The following is a 19438-nucleotide window of genomic DNA, read 5'->3' on the forward strand; positions in this document are numbered from 1 at the left end:
TTCTGGTAAAACGCAACCTGGCTCATGAGGTACACCGCGTTGTTACTGACGATACAGGTAGATATGTGGTGGTCTCGGTGGATATATTGGGCAAGAGGCTCACGCTGGCTAATGTATATATTCCCCCTCCCTATTCTAAGTCATACTTCCAGAGCTTGATTACCCTTCTGACCCCCTTCATGGGTGACAATTTGATCATTGGTGGAGATTTTAACCTGATTTCTTCCTCCATATTAGACAGATCAAACACCCGCGGGACCCCTCCTCCACTCCCTAAGGTTGGCATCCCCCTCTTCACCTCCACCTTACAGGTTATTGACATGTGGAGAGCCCTGTACCCAACAGAACGAGAATACACCTGTCTCTCAGCGGCGCATGGCTCTCTCTCTCGCATCGACTACTTCTTCATCTCTCATGCTCTTTTCCCTCAGGTCACAGACTGCTCTATCGCCCCCATCTCTCTGTCAGACCATGCTATGATTTCTTTGACTATCCACTTTCCAGATGACGGAGACACGACTAGGCTATGGAAATTTCCAAATAGATTCTGTCATTCTGATACTTTCAAGTCCTTCTTGGAGGCTGCTTGGGACGACTATTACTCTACCAATTCTGAACATCTTCAGACGAATCCCTTTCTGTTCTGGATGTCAGCGAAAGCAGTTCTCAGAGGGGCGATTATGTCCTTTACCGCAGCCTCCAACAAGAATTTTTCAAAGCCGTATCTGACGCTCCAGAACGCCCTCACTGCGGCCTTTCAGGCATACAAACAAATCCCTTCACCAGCCACTAAGCAAACATATCTACTCACAAAAACCCACTTTGACGAACACATTTCCGAAATGGGAAATAAATACCTTTTTTCTGTCCACTACAAGTTCCACAAATTCGGGAACAAGTCTGGCCGCTTACTCTCTAACTTACTTCGTGGCACATTTTCACCTGCCGTGGTTCACCCTCTCCGCACACAGCAAGGCACACTGACTTCCACAAACAAACAGATTGCACATATTATGCAGTCTTACTTCTCCCAATTATACTCAACCACCATTCCAAACACCCCGCAACCGCCTTCGCCACCTTCACATCCCTCGACATCATGCTCTCAACCGCCACACCCTCCCCTCATCCCCGCTGACAAGTCTACCAACCTCCCTTTCTCTTGGGAAGCCCTACCTTACCCTGCTCTTACAGATGACATGGCCACTCAACTTCTATCCCCGATCACTATCACTGAAGTCCGATCAGCGATCAAACAATTAAAACCCAATAAGGCCCCTGGCCCTGACGGCTATAGTGGGGAGTTTTATAGACTCCTCTCCCATAAATTTGACTCCATTCTGGTAGACGTTTTCAACTCATTATTACTAGCTCAGTCTCCCCCACCTCACTTTAATTCGGCACTCCTCAAATTGCTCCCTAAACCAGGCAGAGATTTATCCCTCCCAGGCTCCTATCGACCAATATCTTTGCTAAACATAGATTATAAGTTGTTCGCCAAGATACTGGCCGACCGTCTGAAACTCATACTCCCCCACATTGTTCACCCTGATCAGACAGGCTTCATTGCAGGAAGACACTCGGTGGTCAATGTGAGAAGGGTAATAGCAGCCTTACACTCCTGCCACGGTGACATGTCCTCTTCTGGATATGCCATCATATCCTTGGACACGGAAAAGGCCTTCGACCTCGTCGAATGGCCTCACCTCTACGCAACCCTGACACGATTTAAATTCCCTGATGCGTTTATAGAGGCTATCCGCGCACTATATTCATCCCCGGCCACTCAAATTTCGTGCAACGGTCTCCTTTCCAACCCCTTCTATATAGAAAAAGGCACTAGACAGGGGTGCCCTCTCTCCCCACTCCTCTTTGCCATCGCTCTAGAACCTCTAGCATTAGCTCTTAGGCTTTCCCCTTCCATTACTGGCATCTCTGTCGGTAACACTGAGCTTAAAGTCGCCCTGTTCGCTGACGACATGTTGTTATTTGTCTCAAACCCTCTCACGTCAGTCCCGGAAATCCTGCGTTTGATTTCAGAATTTGGTGAAACGGCTGGCTATAAGATCAATGTCACGAAATCAGAATTACTTCCTATACACGTCCCCCCTGCCACACTATCCTCTCTCACTCAAGCATCACCCTTCACGATCACTCAGTCCCATTTTAAATACCTTGGGGTAAATATTGCACGCGATATTGCACGGATCTACGAAATCAACTTCACACCGGCCATTAAGGCCATGCTTTCTAAGCTAGAGGGATGGGCTACCCTTCCGCTCTCATTGCTTGGGAGGATTGCAGTCCTCAAATCGGTAATATTTCCCAAAATCTTTTATATTATGCAATCTCTTCCATTCAGTCTCAGAGAAGCGGATGGCGCTGTATTGCGCAAAGCTATGACCCGATTTATATGGCATGGGAAGAAACCAAAAGTGGCCTTTGCAAAACTAGTAATGGACAAATCACTGGGCGGACTGGGTGTCCCGGACTTTCTTTCTTACTCTCTTACAATCTTTCTCCGATATGCAGCTGATTGGCTTTTGGGAAAAAGCACATACACTGACTTGGCTCTAGATACTGATGCTTTTCGACCTTATTCCCCATGTGCCCTCCTACACACCAAAAAAACTGACATACCTTCTTCAATCCTGAAACACCCTCTATTCCGAGACACGTACTTAAGCTGGGTGAAATTACACAGAAAACTCAAATCTGACCACACTGTTTCCTCTTATATATCCCTTTGGGGAAACCCTTCTTTTCCTCCTTCCCTTCACAATGCTCTTTTTGTCCGATGGCGGGAGAGGGGGCTGTGTGCTGCTTCACAGGTCTTCGACCCGGGTGGCCACATGGCTCAATTTACAACACTGAGAGACAGGTACTCTATTCCGTCCTCCCACTTCTATATGTATCTACAAGTGAGACACTACCTCCATTCATTGCACATCGACTCTATCCCCTCGTCTCCCTCTTCCCCTCTAGCAAAAGTTCTAAAGCACTGGGAATCCCATCCCTACAAACTAAAGCAAATTTACTCACTCATTGTAAATATCCCAGCCTTGCCATACATTCCCAGACTGGTTGCCTCCTGGCAAGCAGACATTCCAAGCGTGACCTCCTGTGACCTCCTCCTAGACCACCACCACCGGACCATGTCAATTCTTAGTTCTGCGTACCTACAAGAGGTACATGTAAAATCCATCCATAGAGCATACTTGCCTCCCTTTGAACAGATACACATTGATCCTGCAATCCCTAATAGGTGCCCTAAATGTAAAGGAGCTAAAGCCTCTTTCTACCACTGCCTTTGGAGCTGTATCAAAATCCAACGCTTCTGGAACAAATTATTTGTGTTCATAAATACCCATTTCCACATGGCACTGAAACCAGACCCGCTGGCATGTCTTTGCATAAATTTCTCTATATGGAGATCGAAAAAAGGGATTAGCCTACTTTTCCCTATGTTGACCATGTTGTTTACAATAACCAAAAAGGCAATTCTGAAACACTGGGTTGTTAGATCGACCCCCTCCTTAGCTGAAGTTCAGAAAACCATGCTACAATATTTATACTTTGATCGAAGGTCCACTCTTCTTACGGGTCCCTCTGGCCTCGCCGGGTTCAACAAAAAATGGGGCCCCTATATGGCTACACTAGACCAGACCACTCAATCCACGATAATTGCAGCATTTGAAAATTCTCAGTGGAAAATGTCCAGATAACCTAGCTTCATTCTTCTCCTACTCCTATTCTTCTCTTTCTCTCCTCGTCAATCTTATAGAATATTATAGAGTCCTTCTCCTCTCTTATCTTATATATATTCTACATGCCTAGCTTGTCATCATATTTAATAATGTAATAGTATACCAGCTCAGTTACAATTAACTGATTAGGAACTATGTATAATGATGTATGATTGTATGTTCATAACTCCACCCTAACAGGGCTCTTCAGCCTTTGATGGGCCGACAGCTCCCCGACCTTCCATCCCCCCCCCCTCCCCCCCCCCCCCCCCCACCCCATGCTTGACTGTATTTCCATATTTTTCCTACTGCATATTGTTGTTTGGCTTAAACATTCTTGTATTGATCCATTCTTCATGCGTTCCCTATGTTCTAGAGATCGCCACATTATGACGTTGATGTTTTATTGTCAAACGCATATTTCTCATATATGAAAAACCTCAATAAAAATCAGTTCTTTAAAAAAAAAAAAAAAAGGTACATTTCAGGGAGATGTCCTATATTTAAAGAGATGGAGCTTGTGCATAATTTATGTGCTGTAAGTGTCCTACTTAAAACATTTGGAACACACAGGTTATATAATGACATGTACGTATGTTAGCACATCGTTCCATTCATTAAACACACACACACACACACACACACACACACACACACACACACACATATATTATGCCAAAAGTAATATTCAATCTAGCAAATGACTGCAATTTAATATATTCGTGGCAGCGAACAAATATAAATCATGAATGGTGGACATAACCCATCATTATAGAAAAAAAAGGGACAGTGACGTTTACATGGAAAGTTCTTTAAAATACCTAGATACACTAGCAAACTTTAGTATGTAGGCCACAGTTTCTATAATCTCCCAACTGCTCTACTGCGCTAGAATTGAGTTTTTACATCATTTTGCAGGACATCCATAAAATACAGATATTTGCACTATTCTCCTTGAGCTACAGTAAGCAGGAGTTGCAGTAACCATAGTTATAACATGCTCTGCTTTCATCTTTAGTGCTTTCCTCTGGTCCTAGCTGAGCAAGAGATAAAGCACAAAGACAATTCAGAGAATGTAGAGAAGAATGTGATTGGCTCGTCTCATCTGCCAAATGTAACAACCTATTAAATTCTTATGTTGCAAATTAGCCAGAGTATACTGTGCTCAACAGATGTTGATCACTTTATCAGCTTTTGCTGTGTGTTAAGGCCCATACACACTTGCCGATAAAATGAGCGACGTCGCTCATTTTCCCCCTCCCTGAGCGACGTTGCTCATTTTATTGGCAAGTGTGTATGCCGCCAGCGACGACCGATGCGCGGCCCCGCGGGTCGGCAGCGATTGTCGCTGTCGCCAGTGCATGCATACAGGATCTGGACTGTCGTCCACGACCTGCATGCAGGGCTGGCGGAGGAGTGACGTCACTGAGCGATATGAGCGGTCATATCGCTCAGTGTGTACAGTCGGCCGCGGGCCGGCCCGGGAGGCGGAAACATTAGACGTCGTCGCTCAAAGAGCGACATCGTCTAATGTGTATGGACCTTTACTGATTAAAATAAAACAGTTCACTTCAGGCAGGAAGCTTTCATTGAGCGTATGGGATTGGGGAAAGAAGGTTCTGTTGGATGAAGAATGGGAGAAGTGTTTCATGTTCTAGCTTAACTTGATTTTTCCCTTAATATCCCATGTGCATTATACATAGGGTAACAGTCTGTAATTTTACCTCCATGTTTGATGCAGCCCCCAGCTCATCTGCATCAACCGCTCCTTGTACTTCCACCACCTGCTCCATAAGTAGATCACAGAACAACCGAAGCTCAGACAATTTCCGACCTAGAGATTCATTATCAGGCAGACTATCTAAGGAAAACAGATCTCATGTTAGCTGAAGCGCAAAGTCACATCACAGTGAAAAACAGACATTAACCGAGGTACCCATGGGTGAGTTCTGCAGCTCTGCGCAAATTGCTGGATGACAGCATTAATGTCCTATTTGGCCACAAACATAACTGCCAAAACTGGAGAAGGTCCCCTTGGGCCAAGCAGCTGGATGACTTCTGGTGTCACATTGACCAGTTAGTGCAGTCAGAAGGTGACCATTCTCACAGGCTGATAGCAGCCAACTTCGGTCAGCTTCTCATCACATGTAAAAGTATCCCTATAGTGATCCTATTGGCTTCAGTTACATTATGGTAGATCTCAGGGGGATCAGTATGTGATCCCGGTGGTCATTATACAGACGTCGGGATCCTGGTCATTAGAATGCCGGCAGGGGAGGGCGAGCGCAAAGAAGCCCCTTGCGTGCTCGGTGGCGAGCGAATTCTCCCTCTATGGGTGTCGTGGATACTCACAGAGGGGGAATCACCTACCTCGCCGGTATTGCAGGCAGCGGTATGGTGCCCCTGGCGGGATCCCGGCGGCGGTATTGTTACAGCCAGGATCCCGTCCATCGGTATGCTGACCGCATGCCAAACCAGGCCAATCACACGGCTCTGCACTACTAGCACAAGTGTTCATTGGCAGCTACAATTTTGCAGCCTGTACAGTATGGGCTCCATTAGCAGCGATAGAATTAGATTTAATGTTTCCTTACAAAAAAGACATACTGTTTCACCATCCAGAGCCTTTGTCAAGATATCTACAGCACAGCAAAGGCACAAATGTATTTTACTGAGGGGACTAACCCTATATAGGGCTGACCTTTCAATCAAACGCCACCTGCATCACATCCAATTGCAGTTCCTTATACTAAACAACACTGCAATCTCATAACATATTGTAGTATTTATGTATATATAGGCTTTCGTGTAAATAGAGGCATACCCCTCCTGCTGCATTGATTTGGATCTAAGCATATTAGTATGTGTATAAACAGCATGCCTCACCCTCCTGCCTCATGCCGTGAACACCTCAGCTTTGCTTGCATACTGCCATCTGGCTACCTCCCACTTGCCTGCACCTCTTGTCATCTGTCTGTCGCCCCTCCCCACTAGATTGTTAGCTCTTCAGAGCAGGGCCCTCTTTCCTCTTGTAATCTGAGCCCTCGTCTCGACACATTTCACTCGCAGCTCTCCCCTACTCAATGACCATCTTTATCCTGCTAGTAAAGGCTCATCTCCATCTATGGCCACCAGCCTCTAGTAGTACGATGATCACTCCATCAATACTTACATCTTAGCTGTATTATGTCTTGAGAACGTGTGGTGCTCTGTTACCTGTACTCTATTTCTGTTATTTATTTACTGTAATGCTATGTTTTGTCTCCCTGTACTGTCCTTTATACGGCGCTGCGAAACACATGTGGCGCCTTATAAATAAAATGTAATAATAATAATAATAATAATAATAATAGTGATATCAACAGTCCCTGGCATGCTAGCAAGAGGCCTGAAATACCAAAACACGTTCTACTGATTACGAACACTGGGGTAAATTTACTAAGATTGGAGTTCTATTTAAGATGGGATGTTGCCGATATCAACCAATCAGATTCTATGTATTATCTTCTAGGAGGTGCTAGATAAATGAGAAGTAGAATCTGATTGGTTGCTATGGGCAACATCCCATCTTAAATAGAACCTCCATCTAAGTAAATTTACCCCACTTTGTCTATCAGACTACGACTTGAGCACAATTTGATGGTCTATAACTCTTTACATTGGAACAGCTGTCACTGTGGCATAAATTCTATTCATCATCAGCACGGATATATATGGTTTGTGTGTTACTGTGATTAAACCAGACAGGAAGTACATCAGTGCGTACTTCCAGTTGGTTTTATAAAGCGCGTTCCAGATTGGATGGTTATTTGCCTTACTACTACCACTGCATTATTATTATTATTATTATTATTATTATTATTAAGGTCTCCCCCTACAGACACCACCTAGAAAAACACTATCATGTCACACTGCGTGATGTGTATAAAACAGTATACAGATTGATATACTCCTAATGTGATAAATATTAAAAAAAAATATATATATAAAAAAATGCATACTTGTTTTTATATTTCTCATACATCCTAGAGGATGCTGGGGACACTTCAAGAGTATAGACGGGATCCGCAGGAGACATGGGCACCTTAAGACTTTGAAGGGGTGTGAACTGGCTCCTCCCTCTATGCCCCTCCTCCAGACTCCAGTTTTAGAATTGTGCCCAGGCAGAATGGATGCACTTGGAGGAGCTCTACTGAGTTTCTCTGAAAATACTTTGTTAGGTTTTTTATTTTCAGGGAGGACTGCTGGCAACAGTCTCCCTGCATCGTGGGACTTAGGGGTGAGAAGTCAGACCTACTTCTAGTGAGTTCAAAGGCTCCGCTTCTTGGCTACAGGACACCAATAGCTCCTGAGGGTTTGGAACACTAGGTACGCCTAGGGGTTCACTCCCAGAGCCCGCCGTCACCCCCTTGCAGAGCCAGAAGTCAGAAGACAGGTGAGTAGAAGAAGATAGAAGACTTCAGTGACTGCTTCTGAGGTACCGCACAACGATCGCGCTGCGCGCCATGCTCTCACATACAGCAGCACTACAGGGCGCAGGGTGCAGGGGGGGGCACCCTGGGCAGCATAAAAACTCCTCATTAAGGCTGGCAAAGTGAATAATAAGTGCTTAGGCACAAAATCCTAACCCCCGCCAGAGTAATTAAATAAAAAAAATAGCGGGGCTGAAGCGCGCCATTAAGGGGGCGGGGCTTAGCCCTCACAGCTCTGATCAGCACCATTTTCTCTTCACAGAGCTGCAGAGACGCTGGTCCTTCCTCAACACTGCTGTACAAGTAACAGGGTGCAAAATGGGGGGGGGCCACAGTTAATTTGGTGCAAATATCAGTATTATAACAGCGCTACAGGTCTGAGGCTTTGTATAAACGTTTCAGAACCGGGTTTGAGCGCTGGGTTGTGAGCTGGCAATCTCCCTCTGTGTTTCTCTGACAGGCTTTACTGTGGGTCTGTCCCCTTTTTGCCCAGAGTGTCTGTGGGTGTCGGTACACGTGCGTCGGCATGTATGAGGCGGAGTGCTTTTCCCAGGAGGAGACTGTGTTAGGGACCGAAACAGCTGTGGGAGTGACCCTGTCGGCACGGCCGACTCCTGATTGGGTAAATGTGTTGAATGCTAATGTGGCTCTTATTAATAAGCGATTAGATAGATCTGAATCACAGAACCAGGCATGGAAGAAATCTGTGGAGGATGTGTTATCACAGGTCCAGACCCCCTCGGGGTCACAGAAACGTTCGTTTGCTCAGTTGGCAGACGTAGATACCGACACGGACACTGACTCCAGTGTCAACAATAGTGATGCCAGATTAGACCCAAAATTGGCAAAGAACATTCAGTACATGATTGTGGCAATAAAAGACGTGTTCTACAACAACATGGTTGGATCATAAACTTGCCGAAGTCACAGTTGAATCCGACGAAACGGCTGTCGTTTTTGGAAATGATTCTGGACACAGATTTACAGAGAGTGTTTCTTCCAGAAGAGAAGGCTCTGGAAATTCAGAGTTTGGTCAAACAAATTCTGAAACCGGCGAGTGTCAATCCATCAATGCACGTGATTGCTGGGAAAGATGGTGGCGGCCTACGAGGCCATTCAATTTGGCAGATTGCATGCCAGAGTGTTTCAGTGGGACCTGTTAGACAAGTGGTCCGGATCCCACCTGCACATGCACCGGAAAATAATCCTGTCCTCCAAGACCAGAATCTCACTCCTGTGGTGGCTGCACAGCTCTCACCTCTTAGAGGGACGCAGGTTCAGGATCCAGGACTGGATCCTAGTGACCACAGATGCGAGTCTCCGGGGCTGGGGAGCAGTCACACAGGGGGAAAACTTCCAGGGAAGATGGTCAAGCCAGGAAGTTTGGCTACACATAAACGTTCTAGAGTTAAGAGCCATTTGCAACGGCCTTCTTCAAGCGGAACGTCTCCTTCGCAACCTACCCGTACTGATCCAGTCGGACAATATAACAGCAGTAGCGCACATAAACCACCAGGGCGGAACAAAGAGCAGAGCGGCAATGGCAGAGGCCACAAAAGTTCTCCGCTGGGCGGAAAGACATACAAGCGCTCTGTCAGCAATCTTCATTCCAGGAGTAGACAACTGGGAAGCAGACTTCCTCAGCAGACACGATCTCCATCCAGGAGAGTGGGGTCTTCATCAAGAGGTCTTTGCAAAAGTGACAAGTCTTTGGGGAATTCCTCAAATAGACATGATGGCGTCTCGCCTCAACAAGAAACTTCAGAGATATTGTTCCAGGTCGAGGGACCCTCAAGCAATAGCGGTGGACGCGCTAGTGACACCGTGGGTGTTTCAGTCGGTCTATGTGTTCCCTCCGCTTCCTCCTCATTCCAAAGGTGCTAAAGATCATAAGAAGAACAAGGGTTCAGGCGATCCTCATTGTTCCGGACTGGCCAAGGAGGGCTTGGTATAAAGATCTTCAGGAATTACTCATAGGAGATCCCTGGCCTCTTCCTCTACGAGAGGATCTGTTACAGCAGGGGCCGTGCGTATATCACGACTTACCGAGGCTACGTTTGGTGGCTTGGCGGTTGAACGCCGGATCCTAGCCCGAAAGGGTATTCCCAGTGAAGTCATTCCCACACTTCTTCAAGCTAGGAAAGGAGTAACGTCAAGACATTACCACCGTATTTGGAGAAAATATGTGTCTTGGTGTGAATCCAAGAAGGCTCCTACGGAAGAATTTCAGCTAGGGCGTTTTCTCCATTTTCTGCAAGCAGGTGTGGATGCAGGCCTAAAGTTAGGCTCGATTAAAGTACCAATTTCGGCCTTATCAGTTTTCTTTCAAAAGCAATTGTCCTCCCTTCCAGAGGTTCAGACTTTCATGAAAGGCGTTTTGCACATCCAACCTTCATTTGTGCCCCCAGTGGCACCATGGGATCTTAATGTGGTGTTGCAGTTCCTTCAATCACATTGATTTGAACCTTTACAGAAGGTAGAGTTGAAATTGCTCACTTGGAAAGTGGTCATGTTATTGGCCTTAGCATCCGCAAGGCGAGTGTCTGAGTTAGCGGTTTTGTCTAACAAGAGTCCTTATGTAATCTTCCATGAAGATAGAGCAGAGTTGAGGACTCGTCAACAATTTCTGCCGAAGGTGGTTTCATCGTTCCACATGAACCAGCCTATTGTGGTGCTGGTGGCTACTGACGCTTTTGCTGAGTCAAAATCTCTCAATGTTGTCAGGGCTTTAAAGATTTATGTCACCAGAACGGCTCCACTTCGGAAAACAGAAGCTCTGTTTGTACTGTATGCTTCCAACAAGATTGGAAATCCTGCTTCCAAGCAGACTATTGCGCGCTGGATCTGTCATACGATTCAGCAGGCTCATTCTACGGCTGGATTGCAGTTACCGAAATCAGTGAAGGCCCACTCTACCAGAAAGGTGTGCTCATCCTGGGCGGCTGCCCGGGGGGTCTCGGCATTACAACTCTGCCGAGCAGCTACTTGGTCGGGTTCAAACACTTTTGCAAAATTTTACAAGTTTGATACCCTGGCTGATGAAGACCTCATGTTTGGTCAATCGGTGCTGCAGAGTCATCCGCACTCTCCCGCCCGTTCTAGAGCTTTGGTATGTGTCCCCAGCATCCTCTAGGACGTATGAGAAATAGAATTATCGGTAAGTAAATTCTTATTTTCTCTAACGTCCTAGTGGATGCTGGGGACTCCGAAAGGACCATGGGGATTATACCAAAGCTCCCAAACGGGCGGGAGAGTGCGGATGACTCTGCAGCACCGAATGAGAGAACTCCAGGTCCTCCTCAGCCAGGGTATCAAATTTGTAGAATTTAGCAAACGTGTTTGCCCCTGACCAAGTAGCTGCTCGGCAAAGTTGTAAAGCCGAGACCCCTCGGGCAGCTGCCCAAGATGAGCCCACTTTCCGTGTGGAATGGGCTTTTACAGATTTTGGCTGTGGCAGGCCTGCCACAGAATGTGCAAGCTGAATTGTACTACAAATCCAACGAGCAATCGTCTGCTTAGAAGCAGGAGCACCCAGCTTGTTGGGTGCATACAGGATAAACAGCGAGTCAGATTTTCTGACTCCAGCCGTCCTGGAAACATATATTTTCAGGGCCCTGACTACGTCCAGCAACTTGGAATCCTCCAAGTCCCTAGTAGCCGCAGGCACCACAATAGGTTGGTTTAAGTGAAACGCTGAAACCACCTTAGGGAGAAATTGAGGACGAGTCCTCAATTCTGCCCTGTCCGTATGAAAAATTAGGTAAGGGCTTTTATAGGATAAAGCCGCCAATTCTGATACACGCCTGGCTGAAGCCAGGGCTAACAGCATTACCACTTTCCATGTAAGATATTTCAAGTCCACAGTGGTGAGTGGTTCAAACCAATGTGATTTTAGGAATCCCAACACTACATTGAGATCCCAAGGTGCCACTGGAGGCACAAAAGGAGGCTGTATATGCAGTACTCCCTTGACAAACGTCTGAACTTCAGGAACAGAAGCTAGTTCTTTTTGGAAGAATATCGACAGGGCCGAAATTTGAACCTTAATGGACCCTAATTTTAGGCCCATAGACAGTCCTGTTTGCAGGAAATGCAGGAATCGACCCAGTTGAAATTCCTCCGTAGGGGCCTTCCTGGCCTCGCACCACGCAACATATTTACGCCAAATACGGTGATAATGTTGTACGGTTACATGCTTCCTGGCTTTGATCAGGGTAGGGATGACTTCATCCGGAATGCCTTTTTCCTTCAGGATCCGGCGTTCAACCGCCATGCCGTCAAACGCAGCCGCGGTAAGTCTTGGAACAGACATGGTCCCTGCTGGAGCAGGTCCTGTCTTAGAGGTAGAGGCCACGGGTCTTCCGTGAGCATCTCTTGAATTTCCGGGTACCAAGTCCTTCTTGGCCAATCCGGAGCCACGAGTATAGTCTTTACTTCTCTCCTTCTTATGATTCTCAGTACTTTTGGTATGAGAGGAAGAGGAGGGAACACATACACTGACCGGTACACCCACGGTGTTACCAGAGCGTCCACAGCTATTGCCTGAGGGTCCCTTGACCTGGAGCAATATCTGTCCAGTTTTTTGTTGAGGCGAGACGCCATCATGTCCACCTTTGGTTTTTCCCAACGGTTTACAATCATGTGGAAGACTTCTGGGTGAAGTCCCCTCTCCCCCGGGTGTCTGCTGAGGAAGTCTGCTTCCCAGTTGTCCACTCCCGGAATGAACACTGCTGACAGTGCTATCACATGATTTTCCGCCCAGCGAAGAATCCTTGCCACTTCCGTCATTGCCCTCCTGCTTCTTGTGCCGCCCTGTCTGTTTACGTGGGCGACTGCCGTGATGTTGTCCGACTGGATCAATACTGGCTGACCCTGAAGCAGAGGCCTTGCCTGACTTAGGGCATTGTAAATGGCCCTTAGTTCCAGGATATTTATGTGAAGTGACGTTTCCATGCTTGACCACAAGCCCTGGAAATTTTTTCCCTGTGTGACTGCTCCCCAGCCTCTCAGGCTGGCATCCGTGGTCACCAGGACCCAATCCTGAATGCCGAATCTGCGGCCCTCTAGGAGATGAGCACTCTGTAACCACCACAGGAGAGACACCCTTGTCCTTGGAGACAGGGTTATCCGCTGATGCATTTGAAGATGCGATCCGGACCATTTGTCTAGCAGATCCAACTGAAAAGTTCTTGCGTGGAATCTGCCGAATGGAATCGCTTCGTAAGAAGCCACCATCTTTCCCAGGACCCTTGTGCACTGATGCACTGACACCTGGCCTGGTCTTAGGAGTTTCCTGACTAGGTCGGATAACTCCCTGGCTTTCTCTTCCGGGAGAAACACCTTTTTCTGTACTGTGTCCAGAATCATCCCTAGGAACAGCAGACGTGTCGTCGGAATCAGCTGCGATTTTGGAATATTTAGAATCCATCCGTGCTGTCGTAGTACTATTTGAGATAGTGCTACTCCGACCTCTAACTGTTCTCTGGACCGTGCCCTTATCAGGAGATCGTCCAAGTAAGGGATAATTAAGACGCCTTTTCTTCGAAGAAGAATCATCATTTCGGCCATTACCTTGGTAAAGACCCGGGGTGCCATGGACAATCCAAACGGCAGCGTCTGAAACTGATAGTGACAGTTCTGTACCACAAACCTGAGGTACCCTTGGTGAGAAGGGCAAATTGGGACATGGAGGTAAGCATCCTTGATGTCCAGAGACACCATGTAGTCCCCTTCTTCCAGGTTCGCTATTACTGCTCTGAGTGACTCCATCTTGAACTTGAACCTTTTTATGTAAGTGTTCAAGGCTTTCAGATTTAAAATGGGTCTCACCGAGCCGTCCGGCTTCGGTACCACAAACAGCGTGGAGTAATACCCCTTTCCCTGTTGAAGGAGGGGTACCTTGATTATCACTTGCTGGGAATACAGCTTGTGAATGGCTTCCAATACCGCCTCCCTGTCGGGGGTAGACGTTGGTAAAGCAGACTTCAGGAACCGGCGAGGGGGAGACGTCTCGAATTCCAATTTGTACCCCTGAGATACTACCTGCAGGATCCAGGGGTCCACTTGCGAGTGAGCCCACTGCGCGCTGAAATTCTTGAGACGGGCCCCCACCGTGCCTGAGTCCGCTTGTAAGGCCCCAGCGTCATGCTGAGGACTTGGCAGAAGCGGGGGAAGGCTTCTGTTCGTGGGAAGAAGCTGTCTGTTGCAGTCTTTTTCCCCTTCCTCTGCCCCGGGGCAGATATGAGTGGCCTTTTGCCCGCTTGCCCTTATGGGGACGAAAGGACTGAGCCTGAAAAGACGGTATCTTTTTCTGCTGCGAGGTGACTTGGGGTAAAAAGGTGGATTTCCCAGCCGTTGCCGTGGCCACCAGGTCCGATAGACCGCCCCCAAATAACTCCTCCCCTTTATACGGCAATACTTCCATATGCCGTTTGGAATCCGCATCCCCTGACCACTGTCGCGTCCATAATCCTCTTCTGGCAGAAATGGACATCGCACTTACTCTTGATGCCAGAGTGCAAATATCCCTCTGTGCATCACGCATATATAGGAATGCATCCTTTAAATGCTCTATAGTCAATAATATATTGTCCCTGTCCAGGGTATCAATATTTTCAGTCAGGGAATCCGACCAAGCCACCCCAGCACTGCACATCCAGGCTGAGGCGATTGCTGGTCGCAGTATAACACCAGTATGTGTGTATATACTTTTAAGGATATTTTCCAGCCTCCTATCTGCTGGCTCCTTAAGGGCGGCCGTTTCTGGAGACGGTAACGCCACTTGTTTTGATAAGCGTGTGAGCGCCTTATCCACCCTAGGGGGTGTTTCCCAACGAGCCCTAACCTCTGGTGGGAAGGGATATAGTGCCAATAATTTTTTTAGAAATTAGCAGTTTTTTGTCGGGGGTAACCCACGCTTCATCACACACTTCATTCAATTCATCTGATTCAGGAAAAACTACGGGTAGTTTTTTCACACCCCACATAATACCCCTTTTTGTGGTACTTGTAGTATCAGAGATGTGCAAAACCTCCTTCATTGCCGTGATCATGTAACGTGTGGCCCTACTGGAAAATACGTTTGTTTCTTCACCGTCGACACTGGAGTCAGTGTCTGTGTCTGGGTCCGTGTCGACCCACTGAGGTAACGGGCGTTTAATAGCCCCTGACGGTGTTTGAGACGCCTGGACAGGCACTAACTGAGCTGCCGGCTGTCTCATGTTGTCAACAGTTTTCTGTAACGTGCCGACACTGTCACGTAATTCCTTAATTACGGCCATCCATTCAGGTGTCGACTCCCTAGGGGGTGACATCACCATTATAGGCAATTGCTCCGCCTCCACATCATTTTCCTCCTCATACATGTCGACACACACGTACCGACACCCAGCACACACACAGGGAATGCTCTGATAGAGGACAGGACCCACTTAGCCCCTTGGGGAGACAGAGGGAGAGTTTGCCAGCACACACCAGAGCGCTATATATGTATAGGGACAACCTTACAATAAGTGTCTATCCCTTATAGCTGCTTATATCTGTTATTTTGCCAAATAAGTGCCCCCCTCTCTTTTTTACCCTGTTTCTGTAGTTGCAGGATGCAGGGGAGATTCTGGGAGCCTTCCTACCAGCGGAGCTGTGTGGGAAAAATGGCGCTGTGTGCTGAGGAGATAGGCCCCGCCCCCTTCACGGCGGGCTCTTCTCCCGCTTTTTTCTGGAAAACTGGCCCAGGAGCTATATGTGATGTATTTTTTGCCAAATAAGGTAAATTCATTGCTTCCCAGGGCGCCCCCCCCCCCCAGCGCCCTGCACCCTCAGTGACCGAAGTGTGAAGTGTGCTGAGAGCAATGGCGCACAGCTGCAGTGCTGTGCGCTACCTTATGAAGACAGGAAAGTCTTCTGCCGCCGATTTATGGACCTCTTCTTGCTTCAGCATCTGTAAGGGGGCCGGCGGCGCGGCTCTGGGACCCATCCATGGCTGGGCCTGTGATCGTCCCTCTGGAGCTAATGTCCAGTAGCCTAAGAAGCCCAATCCACTCTGCACGCAGGTGAGTTCGCTTCTTCTCCCCTTAGTCCCTCGATGCAGTGAGCCTGTTGCCAGCAGGTCTCACTGAAAATAAAAAACCTATTTAAACTTTTACTCTAAGCAGCTCAGGAGAGCCACCTAGATTGCACCCTTCTCGTTCGGGCACAAAATCTTAACTGAGGCTTGGAGGAGGGTCATAGGGGGAGGAGCCAGTGCACACCAGCTAGTCCTAAAGCTTTTACTTTGTGCCCAGTCTCCTGCGGAGCCGCTATTCCCCATGGTCCTTTCGGAGTCCCCAGCATCCACTAGGACGTTAGAGAAAATAGGATTTTAATACCTACCGGTAAATCCTTTTCTCTTAGTCCGTAGAGGATGCTGGGCGCCCGTCCCAGTGCGGACTCTATCTGCAGTTATTAGTTATGTTTACACACAGGTTGTGTTTCTGTTATAGTCAGCCTGTTGCTGACATTGTTCATGCCGTTGACTGGAGTTCTGTTAAATGCCATGTTGTACGGCGTGTTTGTGGTGTGAGCTGGTATGTATCTTACCTTAGTTTAACAATAAATCCTTTTCCTCGAAATGTGGGTCTCCCTGGGCACAGTTCCTATAACTGGAGTCTGGAGGAGAGGCATAGAGGGTGGAGCCCGTTCACACCCCTTCAAAGTCTTAAAGTGCCCATGTCTCCTGCGGATCCCGTCTATACCCCATGGTTCTTGAAGTGTCTCCAGCATCCTCTACGGACTAAGAGAAAAGGATTTACCGGTAGGTATTAAAATCCTATTTTCTCTTTATGTATATCTTGGATTACAAGTATTGTAATTTTTGCCATGACACTTGAGGATAGCAGCCCATTAGATGTTTTAGAGGATCATGGGGTAAATTTACTAAGATGGGAGTTCTATTTAAGATGGGATGTTGCCCATAGCAACCAATCAGATTCTATGTATTATCTTCTAGAAGGTGCTAGATAAATGAGAAGTAGAATTTGATTGGTTGCTATGGGCAACATCCCATCTTAAATAGAACTCCCATCTTAGTAAATGTATCCCCATGAGTGCAAATTCTTTAGATTTATTTAGATCGATCGATCTATCTATCTATCTATCTATTGTCCCTGCTGGAGTAGCTGCTAAATGGCAAATATCACAAAAGGTATTGTTACCCTTTTGTATTGGTGGGTTATATATTTAGCACCTGGGTATTTTGATTCTTAACAGAAACCTGCTATAATATGAAGCAGGAACGTGCAGTCAGGGAAGGCAGTCATAATGATTAAAATAATAAAAAGAAGATACTTATAGCACAGATTTTGTGATAAATATCTTCTTTTATTATTCTAATCATTTCCCCCCTGTGTATGTGGCTGCGTCTGAGGGTGGGAGGTAGCGGGAGAAGTGCCTCCCGCTGCTAACACTAGAAGTCCGGGCTGCGGGGGGCGGGCAGGGTGAAGCAATGGGATGTGAAAGCCCATTGAAAATGCATGGGGAAGCGGCACCTATACTGGTGCCTCAATGACAGGGGCGTGCATTCAGCCCCGATGAATGCAAGCCCCTGTCAGTCCTCCAGATGTGATTGGCACAGCGGATCCAGTGCTGGGTCCGCTGTCCAATCACCCACAGGCGGCGCTGGAGGCGGAAGTGGCGGCACCTGTGTGCGGTGGCCGGGTAGAAATCCCCCCCCTCGTTCCTCCTCCGGTGCCAGCTCCGTCCTCCCAGCCAGCAGCACTCTCCCCTGTCTGTGCTCCTCCGTCCTCCCACTCCCAGCCAGCGTGCAGTGAGTGCATAAATAAGAATTTACTCACCGGTAATTCTATTTCTCGTAGTCCGTAGTGGATGCTGGGACTCCGTAAGGACCATGGGGAATAGCGGCTCCGCAGGAGACTGGGCACAACTAAAAGAAAGCTTTAGTCTAACTGGTGTGCACTGGCTCCTCCCACTATGACCCTCCTCCAGACTTCAGTTAGGATACTGTGCCCGGAAGAGCTGACACAATAAGGAAGGATTTTGAATCCCGGGTAAGACTCATACCAGCCACACCAATCACACCGTATAACTCGTGATACAATACCCAGTTAACAGTATGATAACAACTGAGCCTCTCAACAGATGGCTCAACAATAACCCTTTAGTTAAACAATAACTATATACAAGTATTGCAGACAATCCGCACTTGGGATGGGCGCCCAGCATCCACTACGGACTACGAGAAATAGAATTACCGGTGAGTAAATTCTTATTTTCTCTGACGTCCTAAGTGGATGCTGGGACTCCGTAAGGACCATGGGGATTATACCAAAGCTCCCAAACGGGCGGGAGAGTGCGGATGACTCTGCAGCACCGAATGGGCAAACTCTAGGTCCTCCTCAGCCAGGGTGTCAAACTTGTAGAATTTAGCAAACGTGTTTGACCCCGACCAAGTAGCTGCTCGGCAAAGTTGAAGAGCCGAGACCCCTCGGGCAGCCGCCCAAGAAGAGCCCACCTTCCTCGTGGAATGGGCTTTTACCGATTTAGGATGCGGCAGTCCGGCCGCAGAATGTGCAAGCTGAATCGTACTACAGATCCAGCGAGCAATAGTCTGCTTTGAAGCAGGTGCACCCAACTTGTGGGGTGCATACAGGATAAATAGCGAGTCAGTCTTTCTGACTCCAGCTGTCCTGGAAACATAAATTTTCAGGGCCCTGACTACGTCCAACAACTTAGAAGACTCCAAGTCTTTAGTAGCCGCAGGCACCACGATAGGTTGGTTCAGATGAAAGGCTGATACCACCTTAGGGAGTGATAAAGCTAAATATTTATCTTATATAAAACCCTTTATGAGGTCTAAGAACACTGAACGCTATTTACGTATGGAGTACCGTAAGGGTACGCTCGTTGCGTAACAATCGCTTAGCCGTGGTCGAGACGCTCAAGCGTCACTTTCGCTCACGGCCAAGAGATCACAGGCAGGCACGCTATTGGCTGCCGACTAACGTAATGGTTCACTATAGCGTAACGGACGCTGTATCGGGAGCGGGCTGCTCGAGCGATACAGACGCTCACGAGAATACGCTGTTGGTATCGGGCACACTTATAGGTGAGCGACTACCGTAATGCTACGCTATCAGCGTAGCGGACGCTCGAGACCACGAGGAGATCACGAGCGGCGCAGACACTCACAATGTTAAACCTTTATATCTAAACCATAAACAATGTAAT

The 19438-nt window shown here is 47.6% G+C and overlaps 1 protein-coding gene across 3 annotated transcripts in view; it reads right to left on the reverse strand.

The window, feature by feature from the left end:
- The window catches only part of LOC135007730 (pleckstrin homology domain-containing family A member 3-like), a 105658-nt gene that overhangs the window by 45574 nt on the left and 40646 nt on the right, over window positions 1-19438 (reverse strand). For all 3 annotated transcript variants that reach the window (XM_063952148.1, XM_063952149.1, XM_063952147.1), the window contains one exon: window positions 5471-5607. In XM_063952148.1, the coding sequence (XP_063808218.1) occupies window positions 5471-5607 (137 nt within the window). The remainder of the gene's footprint in view (window positions 1-5470; window positions 5608-19438) is intronic.

This window comes from Pseudophryne corroboree, chromosome 2, assembly GCF_028390025.1.
Source record: "Pseudophryne corroboree isolate aPseCor3 chromosome 2, aPseCor3.hap2, whole genome shotgun sequence".
Classification (NCBI taxonomy): Eukaryota; Metazoa; Chordata; class Amphibia; order Anura; family Myobatrachidae; genus Pseudophryne; species Pseudophryne corroboree.